The sequence below is a fragment of the Onychostoma macrolepis genome, chromosome 11 (assembly GCF_012432095.1).
Source record: "Onychostoma macrolepis isolate SWU-2019 chromosome 11, ASM1243209v1, whole genome shotgun sequence".
In the NCBI taxonomy this organism is placed as follows: Eukaryota; Metazoa; Chordata; class Actinopteri; order Cypriniformes; family Cyprinidae; genus Onychostoma; species Onychostoma macrolepis.
The window spans coordinates 10,891,840-10,911,506 of NC_081165.1; the positions used below are offsets into that span (position 1 = coordinate 10,891,840).

The 19,667-nt window shown below is 40.5% G+C and overlaps 1 protein-coding gene across 1 annotated transcript; it reads left to right on the forward strand.

The window, feature by feature from the left end:
• Positions 1-1,335: 1,335 nt before the first annotated feature.
• On the forward strand, positions 1,336-3,731 carry LOC131549126 (uncharacterized). The gene is made up of 2 exons (XM_058790977.1): positions 1,336-2,041; positions 3,456-3,731. The coding sequence occupies exons 1-2, from the start codon at positions 1,583-1,585 to the stop codon at positions 3,729-3,731; spliced, it is 735 nt and encodes a 244-aa protein (XP_058646960.1). The 5' UTR covers positions 1,336-1,582.
• Positions 3,732-19,667: the final 15,936 nt, after the last annotated feature.

Consider the following 19,667-nt stretch of genomic DNA (forward strand, 5'->3'; position numbering starts at 1 on the left):
GAAGTAACACGTCAGACCTCAGGAAACTACACGAAACTAAACTTTTGCTTTGTGGAGCGCGTTTCATGAAGATGAGAGTGATCATGACACCACACTCACAGTTGTGTGCACTATAACATGTACCGAACATTTGCTCTAGTATAGCGCTTTTCAAACACTGGATCGCAAGTTTAATTAACAAGTTTTGGGTGGACATAACTTTGATTTACAGATTTCACCAGTGTTCCCCACAGTGCTTGTAAATGTAGGATTCACAAACAATGACTCTAATGAGTTGGTCCTTTTAATGAATAGTTCAAAAGAGTCTCAAACTCAGAAGTTGAAACTTTGAATCAGTTTGACAAATTCTTGACTGAATAAACTCACCAAACCCATCAGAGCAGATTCAACACAAGATTCGCTCACTGAACTCAGGTGCCACATCAATGCATCATTCCTTCAGTAAAGCAGTTGTGCTGCTCTTACCTGCTGTGCCACCAAGAAAGCAAAATATACATTCACTCTTCATGTACATACCTAACACTCATCTTTGTTCATGTTTATCTTAAGCTAAGTCGTGACGTATTGTCAAGTATGGTGACCCATACTTGAAATTGGTACTCTGCATTTAACCCATCCAAGTGCACACACACACAGCAGTGAGTTCTGAACAAATGCACACACACACACACACACACACACACACACACACACACACACACACAGACAGACACAGTGAACACACCCGGAGCAGTGGGCAGCCATTGCTCCAGCACCCGGGGAGCAATCTTCATTGTTTATTGCATACCATAGTGAATGGGTGAGTGATTTCATACACACAGATGTACACTTTGTGGTCACTTTATTAGGTACAGTACACACATTTGCTCCCGTAATCATATGGAAGCAACTGAATAAAAGCATGCAGAGAAAATCAAGCAGATCAGATGATCATAAAGAAAAAAACAATAGGACACTATGATCATTTACTGAGACTGTTGCATTTAAAAGCAATGTTTGTTTAAATAATTGAATAAATAATTATATACAGTGCCTATAGAAAGTCTTCATACCCCTTCATTTTTTTCACGTTGCGTCATTATGTTAAACTGCTTTAAATTACTTTTTTTTCCCACATAAATCTACACTCCACTCACCATAATGACAAAGCAAAAACCGGATTTATCACAACTTTGCAAATGTATTAAAAAAGGAAACACTGAAAAAATGACATTGCACAAGTCTTCATACCCTTTGCTTTGACACTTGACATTTCAATCAGGAGCATTCCAGTTTCACTGGATCCTCTTTGAGATGTTTTATACTCTGACTGGAGTTAACCTGTGACCAGTGGCGGTCTTAACATAGAGGCATAGGTAGGCGGTTGCTTGGGGCCCCCTACCGGCGGTCGAAGTAGGGGGGCCCCCAACCAACCTAAAAAAACAACAAAAAAAAAAAACCTTATCATCATGAACGCTTCAAAAGCATGGTGAATTGTATTAACATTCTTAAGAAATACGTTGAAACATTGAAGTAGTAGTTAAAATGTCCAGTTCATGGTTATCTGTCCCTACACATATACACCCCCTACTTTCATAATGAAATGGACCAGTCCGTGACGGTGCGCGGCGCGAAAGATAAACACACAGTGACAGGAGGACTGGGAAGTACACAAACAGAGACGAAGCAAGACGCGAAAATGAAACGATGTTACCCAAGCGGCTCAAATAAGAGAAAAAAACGAAAAGACACAGATAAGTATTTGGCAACGCTGCCGAAGATGACACACTTTTTTACGGCTACTGTTGTTGGGGTTGGGGATACAGACAGGAACAACGCCCAAAGCGTTGAACATGCCGCTACAGCAGCATCAGCAACAGCTAGCTGTGAAGTGGCGCTAGTTGTAGTTGAGGATAACATTAACCAAGAAATCAATGAAAAGGACATCACGTTGTTGCCGCCCGCCGTCACCGACAGTGTTATCGACTTTGACACAGATGAGGTGGAAGAGTTGTCCAGTGATGGCCATTTTGACACCGATGATGACGATGATGGGGCTTTGGTGAGTCAAATGCCTCACTCACTCACTCACTCACTCACACATACAAAGTAAATTATTCGTCTTGACAGTATTTGTTAAGTATATGACTGTTTGTGGGGGTTTACCCTAACTTTTCTTGCTGGTTATATTGATTTGATCTTAAAAAAAAGAATAAACAGTGCTGGTTTCCTGGCATTTTGGCAAAGACGTGTTATCTGAAACCTTATTCTCTGTTGGGTTCCATCGTGACTGTTAGTTTGTATTGTGCTACACTGTGTTCTCTGCTTTCCATCTTCATTTTGGAGTAAAGTGTATGCAGGGTTTAAAGGGGAAGGTTTTTTTTCTCCTCTCCAACCTTTACTTCCCCGTAGATTAGCTTTACCTGCCTATCCACCATTTAGTCAGTACTTTCTTTTTAAAGATTGGATGGGGGGGGGCCCCATACATACCTTCGCCTTGGGCCCCCAATTTGCTAAATCCGCCACTGCCTGTGGCAAATTCAGTTGATTGGACATGATTTGGAAAGGCGCACACACCTGTCTATATAAAGTTTAACAGCTGAAATTACGGTGGCCCAGTAGTGCACAACACAACGAAATTAAAAAAAGCAAACATAAACTCACAACACAATGCAATTAAAAAAGCAAAAATAAGCTCACAACACAACGCAATTAAAAACGCAAACATAAGCTCACAACACAACGGAAATGCACCCGACCACTCTAGGGGGCCGTTGGTCTGTAGAAACAGGCAATTGTGCGCATGTTGACCGCCTGGCAATCTGAACCTGTTTTGATAGTTTTAACACTGCTTGCTCCCTGACGTTATTTCAGTTCGCAATGTATTGTCCATTTTGTGGGGCTACACTCGAAAGCTGCCCTTCTTTTTGCAGCACATGTGGAAAAAGTGTAAAATTTCTCAAAGACAAAATTCCTGATGGAAATGAGCCCAGCACCAGTGTAGGTAAGTTACATAGCGAGGCTGTTAACGTTACTGTATTGATTTGCTTGGTAAACTGTAGAGTATAATGTGAGAGATTTCTATGATGTTTTTGAAGCAGGAACAACAGAGACATGTTCAGTGGATTGTTTCATGAAGTACAGGGCATTAAAGGAGAAGGAGAGGAAAACCTTCTTTACAAAGAAAAATCATGACTCTAAAAAGGATTAAAAAAACTGTGAAGGTATATTTTATACATCACAGTAGGGAAGGGATGAAGACTATTGCAACTTCCATTTCATAATTACAGTACCCTTGTCTTGAATGTCTGTTTTCTATGGAATTGAGGAATTTTAGATATCAACTAGTTTCACAATCATGATTATCTTTTAATCGGTCAGTTTTATAAGCATTTTATAAATTAGTTACACACCCATATTAAAGCCTATTTCGATGTTCAGTTTGGGACATTTTTATTTATTCTTTTCATGTGTAGATTTTCATTGGAATTATGAAAAGCCATGATGGTGTTCTAAAGGCCATGAGAGGGAAGAACCTGCCTCTTGAAGTTCAAACAAACTGGTCATCCGAGCAAGTGTTAATAGCTGGTGAAAATAAAGTAAAAGATTTTAATCAGGACATGGAAGAGGGCTCCTATGTTTTACTGCACCCAGATTGTTCAGAGGTTAAAATATTCCAGGAACAAACACCCCTGACCCTGCGAGTTTCTGACCCTCCTAATGGACTGTTTAAGAGCACGGAGAAGCTTTGATGGTCCAGAAAATAGGAGATTTCTCACCTTTAATAATGCAGGTAAATTATTTACTTAATTCTAAATTTTAGCTGCACTATTCATTATTGTCTTATTTTTTCACTACAGTAAGTGTAGAAAAACAAGCCTTTTCCTACGGCTGTCAGAGAAGATGAATACTTCCTTGCTGGGCGGATGATCGCAGTTTCTATTGTTCACGGTGGTCCAGGTCCACTGGAGGTAAAGGATTAAACATTACATTTTATTGTTGTTGATTACATATTTCATGATATCCCATTGTTGTTGTTTTTTTTTTTTTTTTTTCAGAACAAGAAACGGGAGTCTCCCTCCAGGACATCCTAATGTTTGCTACGGAACTGGATTCACTGCCTCCTTCTTAAATTGTGCCTCAGCCCCAACTGAGTTTTGAGAGGACTTCTAAATTCCTGTGCCAACACAATCAAATTGCCAATGTTCAAAAGCTATGAAGAGTTCAAAAATGCAATGTATTTTGGTATTCAAAACTCACCTGGTTTTGGATTGCACTAAGTAGAACAATTTAAAATGTTAAAGGGATAGCTCACCTTTTGAGTTTCTTTTATTTGTTTAAATGTGGGCCATGTTCTTTAAAGTTATTTAGTTCTCCACACCAGCCTCCCAGGTGTGAGATGCAGTCAGATTGCTTTGGACATGTAGTTCTGCAAAGTGTGTCTGCAACTGTCCATCTCCACATGTGCTACGAGCAGGTTCAATGAAAAACTCGTCCAAGTCTTCCTGTGAGATGCGAAATCCACATTCTCTCCCATTAAACCTTTGAATAAAAGAGGAACAATTGTCTACCATTATTTTGTTTAATATGAAAATTCAAAGTACAGTATTAAATGCAATAAAGGTTTATTGTTAATTAATTCTGTAATTAATTAATTATGTTGCCTCGCCCCAAAATACAGGTGCTGGTCATATAATTAGAATATCATCAAAAAGTTTATTTATTTCACTAATTCCATTCAAAAAGTGAAACTTGTATATTATATTCATTCATTACACACAGACTGATATATTTCAAATGTTTATTTCTTTTAATTTTGATGATTAGAGCTTACAGCTCATGAAAGTCAAAAATCAGTATCTCGAAATATTAGAATATTTACATTTGAGTTTGAATAAATGACCATCCCTACAGTATAAATTCTGGGTATCTCTTGTTCTTTGAAACCACAATAATGGGGAAGACTGCTGACTTGGCAATGATCCAGAAGACGAACATTGACACCCTCCACAAAGAGGGTAAGTCACAGAAGGTCATTACTGAAAGGTGTGGCTGTTTACAGAGTGCTGTATCAAAGCATATTAAATGCAAAGTTGACTGGAAGGAAGAATTTGGGTAGGAAAAGGTGCACAAGCAACAGGGATGACCGCAAGCTTGAGAATACAGTCAAGCAAAGCCGATTCAAACACTTGGGAGAGCTTCACAAGGAGAGAACTGAAGCTGGAGTCAGTGCATCAAGAGTCACCACGCTCAGACGTCTTCAGGAAAAGGGCTACCAAGCCACTTCTGAACCAGAGACAACGTCAGAAGCATCTTACCTGGGCTGTGGAGAAAAAGAACTGGACTGTTGCTCAGTGGTCCAAAGTACTCTTTTCAGATGAAAGTAAATTTTACATTTCATTTGGAAATCAAGGTCCCAGAGTCTGAAGGAAGAGTGGAGAGGCACAGAATCCATGTTGCTTGAAGTCCAGTGTGAAGTTTCCACAGTCAGTTATGATTTGGGCTGCCATGTCATCTGCTGGTGTTGGTCCACTGTGTTTTCTGAAGTCCACAGTCAACGCAGCCATCTACCAGGAAATTTTAGAGCACTTCATGCTTCCTTCTGTTGACAAGCTTTATGGAGATGCTGATTTCATTTTCCAGCAGGACTTGGCATCTGCCCACACATTGTCAAGAGGAAGATGAGAGACACCAGACCCAACAATGCAGAAGAGCTGAAGGCCACTATCAGAGCAACCTGGGCTCTCATAACACCTGAGCAGTGCCACAGACTGATCGACTCCATGCCACGCCGCATTGCTGCAGTAATTCAGGCAAAAGGAGCCCCAGCTAAGTATTGAGTGCTGTACATGCTCATACTTTTCATTTTCATACTTTTCAGTTGGCCAAGATTTCTAAAAATCCTTTCTTTGTATTGGTCTTAAGTAATATCCTCTCATCTGAGGACGGGAAGGTAAGACACGCAAGCAAGACCATCAAATGCTGCAGAAAGTGGAAGCCCCAGCAAGCCGTGATGGAAGCAGAATTCCACTGGAAACACCAGGAAATCGTGGGCGTGGTATGCCAGGGACGCCTGGGCCTTGGACATTATAGTGAGAAGAGGTGGAGCAGGGCTGATGCCAGAGCCAGAAGAGGCCTCGTGGTGCAAAGAGTCCGTGAGGCAGCAGAGGAGGAGCGTCAGGTGAAAGCGATCGGGCTTGCCTCTCAGGGTCGATGGATGCAGTGGGACCAGGCACAGGAGCGACCGCTGTCCTGGAAGGAACTGTGGCAGATTGACCAAGGGAGGTTGAGCTTTCTCATGCGCTCGGTGACCGACCTGTTGCCAACACCAAGAAACATAAAGATCTGGGGTGGAGAGGAAGACCCATCATGCAACCAATGTGGAGCAGTCTCCTGTACACTGAACCATATTTTGACTGGTTGTCCAAAGGCATTGGCAGAAGGGCGGTACAGATGGAGGCACGATAAGGTCCTCATGGAGATCGCCAAATGGGTGGAACAGCAGCGAGAAAAAGCCAATAACAAGCAGGCCCATCTCCCCGAAGCCATAACCTTTGTGAGGGAAGGAGACAAAGCTCATAAGACCGGCATGGTAGTCAAGAACCCACCCTCTTCCTTGCAACGAGCCTCTGACTGGGAGTTGAGTGTGGACCTGAAGAGGAAGCTTGTCTTCCCACAGGACGTGGCAGTGACCTCCCTTCGACCAGATATGGTCTTGCTATCCAGGAGCACAAAAACCATCATAGTTGCTGAGCTCACGGTGCCCTGGGAAGAGAGGCTAGCCATGTCCCACCAACTGAAGAAAGCTAAGTACCAGGACCTGGTTGACGAAGCTGTTGTAAAGGGGTGGCACGCAACCAGCTACCCTATTGAAGTTGGCTGCCGCGGGTTCCCAGCAAAATCAGTCCGCTATTTCCTCCAGAGGGTGGGCCTGGAGCCGAAACAGCTGAAGAAAGCCACCAGGGACATAGCCGCAGCAGCCGAGTCCAGTTCAAGATGGCTGTGGCTGAAGAGAGCCCACAGTTGGAACCCTTCTGCAGGTGAAGGCTAGTTATAGTCTTCGCTGCCCCACTCAGGCGAGGTGTTCAGGTTAAGGGGCGAAACATCTGAGACCCTGAGATCCCTGCTGATGATGCGGAAGGTTTTTCAACAATGTGGATGCTCCAAGGAATACCATCTCGGAAGAAGATCTGCATCACCATAGTTAGTTTAGTTCCTACAGTTGCAGCTTGTGGCAAAGCATCTCTGATGTTTACTTCACCCTAATATTTTGAGATACTGATTTTTGACTTTCATGAGCTGTAAGCTCTAATCATCAAAATTTAAAGAAATAAACATTTGAAATATATCAGTCTGTGTGTAATGAATGAATATAATATACAAGTTTCACTTTTTGAATGGAATTAGTGAAATAAATCAACTTTTTGATGATATTCTAATTATATGACCAGCACCTGTATAACTACTAAATCTCATGTCAATCCAAAGTTGAATGACTTTCTTCTGTGGAGTAGTCTATTTTAGTCTATCTTTTTTTTTTTTTCACTTTAATTTTACAGCAGAACATGAAATGCAAGTTAATGGTATGTAAGACATTTTATAATTTTATAATCCACTTTGTGTTCCACAGAAGAAAGTAAATCTCATGGCTTTGGAACAACATTAGGGTGAATGATGGCAGAGTTTGACATTTTGTGTTAACTAATATCGTAACAATTTCATTACAAAAATTAAAAACAGTTAAATACAGTCACATGCCAACCTGTGTGGAAGAGCGTACATTGCATCTGGTTTACCAGAAGGACAGCGAGACTGTTTAACTGCCCTAATGGTGTGAGTGTTCCATATGTCTTTGCATTCGTCAAGGTCCTTCTGCAGTACGCTTAAAAGCACAAAACACATTAAGCATATCTGCTCATGACTGCCATTAAAGAGCTGTCTCTCTTTCAAGTCATTTAGAAGATCCATCCAAAACTGAGACCTGTGTAAACAGACCAACATCAACATCCCTTTTATTATAAAATGTTTTAACTAAGCATTTAACTAAGACTAACCACATCACTTTGCGTGAATAACCATCGATGCAGCCACTTGTAGCCAAACCATATGGTTTTAATTTGTCATAGCCATCAACATGCCAGACATGATTTGGCCCCAAAGAATGGTAAACCCTTCTCACAAATCTTCTTGAGCGTTGTTCCATGCCTATTGGATCAAGGTCTGCCATCATAAGCATTACATTTTGCCTCCTCACTGTAAGATTGTGTTTTTTGCGTAGGGTCTGGCACATTGTGCGATAGCCATAATGCTGTCCAGAACCACTCAACTCATCAGTAATAGCAGTCCGAACAAATTCCAAAGGCGAGTAGTTTTTTCGTTTGTACAAGGACAGGTTGTTCATTTTTTTTTTTTTCAGGGTACGAAGGCTCATTTTAATGTTGTGCTTCAATGCCAAAAAATCCAGAATGACACTGTTGTGTCCATCTCTGAAGTACTTTTGAAGAAGATCGTCCTCAGAAACTTGGACAGATGACTCTAACCATCAAGAAAGAATAAAATATAGAATTAAGGTGTTTTAAATGACAATACAAAGAGAGACATAAATAATACTTAATTTAATTTGACACATGCTAACTTTAAATACATGAAATGGTACTATTTAAATCACAGCTTTAATTGTTAGAAACACCTGCCTAACATTCAGTGAATAAACGGCATGCTCCAATAAGAATAACTTTAGGTTCTTCCTATAATAATATTGTCATCATTTTTATTTGAGCCCAGTGTTCATAACATGTATATTACATGACGGTAAACAGACTTGATACAAACTTACCACGTTGAACATCAACCAAAAACTGGACATTATGACCACACAAGCCGCAAAATACTAAAATAGTCCCCAGACCGTGTCCACAAAATGGACAAAACATGCCAGCCTAAGACAACGGTTGAAATGATATTTCAGTGATATTTCAAATGATATTTCCTTCATAAAACAAGAGCAGAGCTAAACTGTCCAAATCGAAAATAATATTGATTTATTTTCCGCTCATGAATCGATACATTAAGATCACCAGGATATCAAAACATTCAAGAAAAAACATGTTGTTCATTTAAAAATCGATTATATATACAGTGAGGAAAATAAGTATTTGAACACCCTGCTATTTTGCAAGTTCTCCCACTTAGAAATCATGGAGGGGTCTGAAATTGTCATCGTAGGTGCATGCCCACTGTGAGAGACAATCTAAAAAAAAAAATCCAGAAATCACAATGTATGATTTTTTAACTATTTATTTGTATGATACAGCTGCAAATAAGTATTTGAACACCTGAGAAAATCAATGTTAATATTTGGTACAGTAGCCTTTGTTTGCAATTACAGAGGTCAAACGTTTCCTGTAGTTTTTCACCAGGTTTGCACACACTGCAGGAGGGATTTTGGCCCACTCCTCCACACAGATCTTCTCTAGATCAGTCAGGTTTCTGGCCTGTCGCTGAGAAACACGGAGTTTGAGCTCCTCCAAAGATTCTCTATTGGGTTTAGGTCTGGAGACTGGCTAGGCCACGCCAGAACCTTGATATGCTTCTTACAGAGCCACTCCTTGGTTATCCTGGCTGTGTGCTTGGTCATTGTCATGTTGGAAGACCCAGCCTCGACCCATCTTCAATGCTCTAACTGAGGGAAGGAGGTTGTTCCCCAAAATCTCGCAATACATGGCCCCGGTCATCCTCTCCTTAATACAGTGCAGTCGCCCTGTCCCATGTGCAGAAAAACACCCCAAAGCATGATGCTACCACCCCATGCTTCACAGTAGGGATGGTGTTCTTGGGATGGTACTCATCATTCTTCTTCCTCCAAACACGTTTAGTGGAATTATGACCAAAAGTTCTATTTTGGTCTCATCTGACCACATGACTTTCTCCCATGACTCCTCTGGATCATCCAAATGGTCATTGGCAAACTTAAGTCGGGCCTGGACATGTGCTGGTTTAAGCAGGGGAATCTTCCGTGCCATGCATGATTTCAAACCATGACGTCTTAGTGTATTACCAACAGTAACTTTGGAAACGGTGGTCCCAGCTCTTTTCAGGTCATTGACCAGCTCCTCCCGTGTAGTTCTGGGCTGATTTCTCACCTTTCTTAGGATCATTGAGACCCCACGAGGTGAGATCTTGCATGGAGCCCCAGTCCGAGGGAGATTGACAGTCATGTTTAGCTTCTTCCATTTTCTAATGATTGCTCCAACAGTGGATCTTTTTTCACCAAGCTGCTTGGCAATTTCCCCGTAGCCCTTTCCAGCCTTGTGGAGGTGTACAATTTTGTCTCTAGTGTCTTTGGACAGCTCTTTGGTCTTGGCCATGTTAGTAGTTGGATTCTTACTGATTGTATGGGGTGGACAGGTGTCTTTATGCAGCTAACGACCTCAAACAGGTGCATCTAATTTAGGATAATAAATGGAGTGGAGGTGGACATTTTAAAGGCAGACTAACAGGTCTTTGAGGGTCAGAATTCTAGCTGATAGACAGGTGTTCAAATACTTATTTGCAGCTGTATCATACAAATAAATAGTTAAAAAATCATACATTGTGATTTCTGGATTTTTTTTTTTAGATTATGTCTCTCACAGTGGACATGCACCTACGATGACAATTTCAGACCCCTCCATGATTTCTAAGTGGGAGAACTTGCAAAATAGCAGGGTGTTCAAATACTTATTTTCCTCACTATATTAAGATCAATCACTTACATTGAGAAGTTCTTATGGCCTCTCGAGGAAGAATCGGAGTTTCACTGCCAACACTGCCCCCTAGTGGTCGGCAGCATTTCCGTTGTGTTGTGAGTTTATGTTTGCTTTTTTAATTTCGTTGGGCCACCGTATGAAATGGATGTCAGAGCAAAAACTAAGCCATGAGGTCAAAGGAATGGCCTGCAGAGCTGAGAGACAGGATTGTGTTGAGACAGACCTGGGGAAGACTACAAAAGAAAATTATGTTTGGCCTCCATAATCCTTAATGAATGACGTTTGAAACAATCAGGACTCTTCCTAGATCTAGCCTCCTGGCCAAACTAAGCAATCGAAGGAGAAGGGTCTTGGTTAGAGAGGTGATCAAGACACTGATGGTCACTCTGGTTGAGCTCCATGATCTTATATGGAGATGGGAGAAACTTACAGAAGGACAAACATCACTCCGACACTCCACCGACCCTGCATGGGCTTGATGGCAAAGTGACCAAACTCAAGCTTCTCCTCAGTAAAGATACATGAATCCTTGATTGGAGTTTATAAAAATACACCTAAATAACTCTCAAACTATGAAAAAAAAGATTTCCTGGTCTGATGAACCTCAATTCTTTATTCATGTCTGAGAGAAACCAAGCACCACTTATCACCTGCATAATACCATCCCGATGAAGCAGCATGGTGGCGGCAGCATCATGCAGTGAGGTGTTTTTCAGCGGCAGGGACTGGGGAAGTGATCAGAGAAGACAGAAAGCTGAATGCAGCTAAATACAGAGATATCCTTGATGAAAACCTGGTTTAGGCGCTCAGATCCTGAGACTGGGCTGAAAGTTCACTTTCCAACATGACAATCCCCCTAAACACACAGCCAAGACAATGCAGGAGTGGCTTAGGGAGGACTCTATGAACGTCCTTGAGTAGCCCAGCCAGAGCTGGGACTTGGAACCAATCAGACATCTTTGGAGAAACCTATAAATGGCTGTCCACCGATGGTCCCCAGCCAACCTGACAGAGCTTGAGATGATCTAAAGAGAAGAATGGCAAAAAAACAAAACAAATGCAGATGTGCAAAGCTTGTTGCATCATACCCAAAAAGACCCGAGGCTGTAATTGTTGCCAAAGTGCTTTAACTAAGTTTTGAGTTAAGGGTAGGAAGACTTATGCAATGTCATTTTTTCAGTGTTTCCTTTTTAATAAATTTGCAAAGTTGTGATAAATCCGGATTTTGCTTTGTCATTATGGTGAGTGAGGTATAAAGAAAAAGTAATTTAAAGCAGTTTAACATGATAACGTAAGATAACAAAATGTGAAAAAATGAAGGGGTATGAAGACTTTCTATAGCCACTGTACATATAGACTAAATTAGATGTGATATTTAATACTTTAGTGAAAGGAAAAGAAAGTAAACGGGTCATCCATGTTTTGAGGAGCACACAGAGGAAGTTAATAGAGATGTTGTTTCCAGCTGACAGGAGGTGTTCAGCTCTGTGAGAACATCAGCAGAACCTGCAGAGACACAGACTTTATTATCATATGTTTCTATATCATGGAGTTCAGTTTATACAACTAAACCTGTACATTGTACTTACTGGTAAAGCAGCACAGACAGATGAATCCTATGAATCCAGACAGAAATAAACCACTGAAAGGTCAAGAGAAAATAATTAGTGCTTTAATTATTTAATTAATTTTTCATTTATATTATTAATTATAATTATTAAAGCCATGTTTATATTGCAATAAGGGAATGAATATGGATAATTTCCCTAAATCAGATAAATTGTGTGCAGATTTTTAAAATGATCAAACTGAAAATGTGTTTGCCCCCATTCTTCTGTTTTAGTGTATATCTTACACAATTGTTTCAGAAATGAAAACAAAACAACAATAAAACAAAGGCAACCTAAGAAAACATTTAGTGCTGTAAAATACTGATCTCCAGTTATCAGAAGTGTGTGGTTACAGTCGTTGCTCTTTCTTTGACATGACGCCAAGTACGGTAACCCATACTCAGGGTTAGTGCTCTGCATTTAACCCATCCAAAGTGCGCACACACAGCAGTGAACACAAACAATCGGGGCAAATACATTTTCACATGCACTGTACCATGTACGTAATATGATCATGAAAGGAGGACATTTCAAGGTTTGTGTTAGATTTTACAAATATTCAGAACAGCAGTTTTGTGTTGTGAGTGAATGAACAACCGTCAGAGTGAGTGTGAACAGTTTGAGGTACAGCTGCAACAGAAAAACTCTCAAATTAAATCATATTAGAGTAAAAACTGTACTACTGCATAATAATTACAGACATTGTTTCTAGCTAAATTATATCAATGTAAGGCAATATTTAACGTCTTATAAATGTCTCATAATTATTTTTATTTAACATGTAACACAGATTTAATAATGTCTCATAAGCAAAGCAAAAATATATGTGCATGTTTCTGTCTCTCTGGTTGAATCAGGCAGAGTAGAGGCTGCTGTGAAAACAATGAACAGTGTGTCAGAATGTGATCTGATACAACAGACATGAAACTATAGATACAGTATGGAGTAAATCAGTTGCCAGAGACAATGGTTGGTTATGCAGTTTAGCTGTACTTGTAACACTGTTTGTCTGCTAAATGCTTTGACAATAGTTACAGTTATTCAAAAAAGCTGTGAAATAAACAGATACAGTGAACTCAGTAAGTTTTTTTAAGCATTTTCATTGAAGCAGTTTAAAGCGAAATGAGCAAAATGCTTCTGTGTGCTTGTCAAGTATGTGTTTAATTTTAAAAATGACATTCAGTCACAAGTGTTTTTGGGAGTTGTTAAAGTTTCACCAGCAGTGCTCGCCGTTGAAGCCGCAAAGAGATTTCAACAAAGTTACAAGTTGGATTTAAGTTTGGAAATAAAATTTTAGCTGTGTTATTAATACAGTATAACATTTTTTAATACATTATACAATCTGTGATGTGTAGGCCTACAGTGTAATAAAAGCTGTAAGGTAGGCCTATATGTAACGCATATATTTAATTTAAAAATAAACGTCACCCAGGTCAGACAAAAAACCTCAACAGTGACTGTTAAAGTGTCCATTTAGTTTAGAAATAAAACTGCAATTAGTTGTGTTTTTAATTGTACATAACAATATCAAAAATCATCTGCTATGAGAATCCTCTACAGGTATATTGAGATGGGTTAGGTTTAGGACAGGTTAAGGTTAGGTTTTGTTAAGGTTACTCACTTGTTTTTGTGGCTGTTGTCAAAGTTTTACCAGTAGAGGTCGCTGTTTAGACACAATGGACAAATACAAGTGGGTGTATATAGTCATTTGTTTTTGAGAAAATTAGTTGAAATTTGCTGCTGTAAATCAGTGGTGGAAAGAGTACTGAAAATTTGTACTCAAGTACAAGTACTGTTACATTGCTGAAATAATACTCAATTACAAGTAAAAGTACTGATGCCAAAACAGTACTTAAGTAAAAGTACAAAGTACTCGTCTCAAAAACTACTCAGAGTACTAGTTACTAGTTACTTTTTAGCTGGTGATATTTAATGGAAAAAAAAATATTCATTCATATCAAAGATCTATCTGGATAATAGCTACTTTGAACAAAATCCACTTTTATCTTATTGACTGAAATTAAATATTGGATATTGAATACTCCACCTCTTGCTCATAGCAGATTCATGTTTGGATAGGAGTGGCTAAGAATATCTGTTTGTTATGTCTGACATCACGCTTCACCAATTCTGGGTCCTAACGCTCTGCCAGACACCCCCAAAAAACACCAAACTGTGCTAATATACACACACGATGTCATGTAATACTGAAAATTATAACCCTAACCTTTATTTCCATACTGAAATCCCAGATGGCCAGACAGTGATTCAGCTAAAATATTAGTGTCTGGGACACTGTGAGCACGGAGACTGTAGTGTGCACAGCAAATTTTTAAATGCTTAGCTTAAATATGTAATGTTAATTAAATAGTGCTCATAAATGGTTGTTGAGATAGTATTCTCAAGTGAAATAAGTAGAGGCATGGACCCGGAAACAGCAGTCCTTACGTCACGACTTAACAAGAGGATTCTCCCCAAGCCATCAAACTGACGTTATCAGAGCGAGAACGCCATTCCAGAGTGGAAGCGAATTTTTCAGTTTTTTATTAAAGATTATGACTGCAGACAATTTTTTTCCCAGTGTATTGCACGGTTTAATTGTTCACCACAAGACTAGTAATGTGCATTAAAAAGTTGTTTCATGACAACTAATCATTTTCAATACCACTGGCAAAACTACAACATAATACAACTGTATACTGCCATATAGATATTTTAATATTTAAAAAAAAAAATTGTCCATCCATTTTTTCAAGGCAATCATTATTTCAAGCTTTAAAACTGGTTTAATCCAAGTCTTCTAAAAAGACACATTCGCTTTATATGATGAACAGCTTTTAATATAGGCCTTCATGTACATACATATAAATATTGATCAATTACCATTACAAAAATGTAAATCTTAAACATTTGCTCATTCTGTGTATTTGTGTCTTTAAAATAGGGTAACTTTGTTGCAAAAGCTTACAACACAAGGACGCTTGATTTTAAATTTGATTTCAAACTGAATTGAATTTACAAAAAAAAAATGACAAGTACAGTCAGTAATAAAACTATAAAACAAATGACCTCAATTCAGTTGAGGTATTCGAAACATGACAACATTACATTTTTATTAGCAGTGATTTAAGAGCCATATATTTTAGGCCTATTTATTTAGGCTAGATAAATGGAACATCAGATGGATTTTACCTGTAATGTCTGTACAATGTAGTGATGCAGTTAGACAGACTAGGATATTTATATGTAGAAATCAGACAAATATCCCATTCCAAAACATTTCTTGCATAAACTTACATTGCAAAGAAATTAAAGTTCCATCTTTGATTGTTGGAAGACTTTCTGGTGCATTTCACATACAGACAATAACATTTCCAGTAGCATTTCCATCGGTCAGGCGTGGATCTATTCTGAATGGTTGATAACTTTCGACAAAGTCTAATCTAGGAGCAAAGAGAAATAATTTCTACTTTAAAAGCACTGAGAGATCGCGATAGCACACAGTCTGCGCACAATATCACAGTGAGAGGACAAGCAGTTCATTTGTATAAATTAGGCCTATTTGAAACCTCGCATCCAGTTTTCTGTGACTACATGACTGTTCTCATGTTACAATAAAGCGCTCGCCACATTTGCGTGAAAATGATTAAAACTATGCGGAATACCTGAATGGAATTTGATTTGATTGAGTTTACCCTCGCTCCCTCAGTAGAAGTTTTTAATCGCTGCCGTAAGAAGGACTTGCTGTTAATTGCTGAGTTCTTTAATATCTCTGTGTCTAGGGATATAACAAAATTGGTTTTAAAAGATCAACTGTACAGTTAGTTAACACTGGTATTCTACCGACTGATTCGCAGACTGAAGGGGTAGAGGAGGAGAGTGAAGTAGCTGAAATGGCTGAAACTAGTGCTGCCGCTGTTCCCCTTGATACTGAACTGAGCATGGATCCTGTATTAGCAATCAGGCTAAAAGAACTTGAGCTAGCCATTAAACAACAGGAGCATGACACTCAAGTTGTCCAGCTCCGTACTGTTGAAGCTCAGGCTCAGCGAGATATTAAGCTGAAGAGTTTAGCAATTGAGGCAGAGATTTTACGCCGTAAGCCTGTGCCAGCTCCACGCTCTAGACCTTCCTCACCTTTGTCTGCTGTTCCGGCACAGAGTAGCACTGTTCATTTTGGTTCTCCGAATGATGCTCAGGTTAACTTTGATGTAGCAAAGTATATAAAATTAGTGCCTCCCTTTCGAGAAGCTGAGGTAGATGCCTACTTCATAGCCTTTGAACGAATTGCTGAAAAACTAGGTTGGCCCAAGGATATGTGGGGTCTACTGCTTCAATGTAACTTTGTGGGTAAGGCTCAAGAGGTATGTGCTGCGCTACCAATAGAGCAATCTTTGGATTATGATGTTGTAAATGCAGCTGTTCTACGTGCTTATGAACTAGTGCCTGAAGCCTATCGCCAGCGCTTTCGAGGCACATCGAAAACCGCCAAACACACCTTTGTTGAGTTCGCACGAGAAAAGAGAACCCTGTTTGAGAAATGGTGTTTAGCTAGTAAAGTTACCAGTCTTGATCAGCTGCAGGAACTTATTTTGCTTGAAGAGTTCAAAAACTGTATTTCAGAGAACATTGTAGTTCACCTTAATGAGCAAAAGATAAATTCACTCTCTGAAGCCGCAGTGTTCGCGGATGAGTTCGCACTCACACATAGGTCAGTATTCTCTTCTACACGCCAGTTTAAGCGCCAGAACTTTGTAAATGAGCAGAGAGAGAGGGTAATGTCACCTGCTCTTTCCTCTGAGAAATCTGAAAGAGAGAAGCCTATGCTGGATCGCTCAAGCCGCAAGCGTGTCTGTTTTTACTGCTTAGACCCAAGTCACCTGATATCCAACTGCAGAGCGTGGAAACAGAAGTTTGCTGCTGAAAAAGCTAAGAGTGTAGCTTTCGCTCAAGCTGTTTCCGTCTCTGACCACTCACTCTCACAGCTCCAGAGTTCTGGTTACCAACCCTTCCTTTTAACTGGCTCTGTGTCTCTTTCAGCTGACTCACCTGGACGACCAATAACCATCCTGCGAGATACAGGGGCTGCGCAGACCTTTATGTTAGCTGAAGCCCTACCTTTCTCTCCTGAAACGTACTCTGGTACAGATGTACTAGTTCGAGGGATTGAACTAGGCTGTGTTAAAGTACCTTTGCATACTGTCTTCTTGAAATCTGATTTGGTCACAGGTCCGGTTCGGATTGGAGTAAGAACTGAACTGCCGGTGGAGGGCGTAAGCGTCATCCTAGGAAATGACCTGGCTGGAGGTAAAGTGTTCCCTTGTCCTATTGTGGTGGATAAGCCTGAGGGGACAGGACAGCCAGATGCTCATTTCCCTGCTGTTTTCCCAGCCTGTCCTGTTACTCGAGCACAGTCCCGGAAATGGGATGATGTTGTGAACCTCACTGACTCATTTATGAACCCTGTGTCAGACATTTCAGAATGCACACTGCTCATTAAACCGGAGATCTACTCTTGTGAAAAGATGAACTCTGAATCAGCTGCAACTTCCTTAAAAGTTGGAAAGGAGGACCTCACTGCGGCTCAGAAAACTGATCCATCTCTGTTGTTTAGTCTAAATGCTGCTGGCAGTTTGGATAAAGCTTCTGATGGACCAGTTACATATTATTGGGATGATGGTGTACTCATGCGACAATGGCGACCAAAAGTGAATGGTGACGTGTTGGCTGTACATCAACTTGTCTTACCTTCTGCTTACCGTCCCCAGGTCCTGAAGCTGGCGCATGAGCATCCCTTGTCTGGTCACCTTGGTATCACTAAGACGTATAAGCGCATCTTAAAGTATTTCTTCTGGCCTGGATTGAGGAACAGTGTAGTGAGTTACTGCCGAGCTTGCCATGATTGTCAAGTCTCAGGTAAGCCCAACCAGACTGTTCCCTCCGCTCCTCTTCAGCCTATATCAGTGATGAATGAGCCATTTGAACGCTTGATCTTGGATTGTGTTGGACCCTTGCCCAAGTCAAAATCTGGTCATCAGTATATTCTAACATTAATGTGTACTGCTACACGGTTCCCAGAAGCTGTTCCACTGCGTTCCCTGAGAGCTAACATGGTAGTCAAAGAGGTCATCAAGTTCTGCTCAATGTTTGGACTACCGAAGGTCATCCAAACTGACCAAGGCTCCAACTTCACCTCAAAGCTGTTTGCTCAGGTTTTGAAGGAGTTGGGAGTTTCTCATCAGATGTCTAGCCCCTATCACCCAGAGTCGCAAGGGGCGTTAGAACGATTCCATCAGACTCTCAAGTCCATGCTTCGTACATACTGTGTGAGTACGGGAAAAGACTGGGTGGAAGGACTGCCATTGCTGCTGTTTGCTGTCCGAGAAACTATCATTGGGGTTCAGTCCGTCTGAACTTGTGTTTGGTCACACAGTTCGCGGACCCCTAAAACTCCTTCAAGAACAGCTGATGTCAAAAACCCCACTTACCACCAACCTGTTAGACTATGTCAGTAACTTCCGTGAACGACTGCATAGTGCCTGTGACATTGCTAAAGCTCATCTTGTGCATACTCCGTCTAAAATGAAGTCGAGGTTTGATGGAAGGTCTGTTAAACGCAACTTCCAGCCTGGTGATCAAGTGCTTGTTTTACTCCCCGTTCCGTCCTCAGCACTGCATGCTAGATTTGCTGGCCCTTACAGTGTCGAGAGGAAGTTGAGTGAGACCAATTATGTAATTTCTACTCCAGATCGCAGGAGAAAAAGCAGAGTATGCCACATTAATATGTTAAAGTCTTATGTTGGCAAAAGTAAGACTGAAGTTACTTCAAGCAAAGATGTTGAAGCAGTTAAGCCTGCTGTGGTGTTGCCTTCTGCTCTTTGCCCCTCTGTAGATGACCCAGACATGCGTGAATTGACTCCTGAACATTTTCAAAACTCAACAGTGTTCAGTCAACTTGACGACTACCTTGCATACCTGCCTCAGGATCAGAAGGAATCGATTATTCGGCTGTTTAATAAGTACCCCATCCTCTTTTCTGATGTTCCTGGCAGAACCACTATGATCACTCATGACATAGACGTAGGTAACTGTTCCCCCATAAAGCAACACCCATACCGTGTTAATCCTCAAAAACGAGAGCTAATGAGAAGGGAAGTTGAATATCTTCTAAAGCATGGTCTTGCCACACCAAGTCAGAGCCCTTGGAGTTCCCCTTGTTTATTGGTGCCCAAACAAGACTCAACCTTCCGTTTTTGCACAGACTACCGCAAAGTAAATGCTGTGACAAAGTCAGACTCCTTTCCTCTACCCAGAATGGAGGACTGTGTGG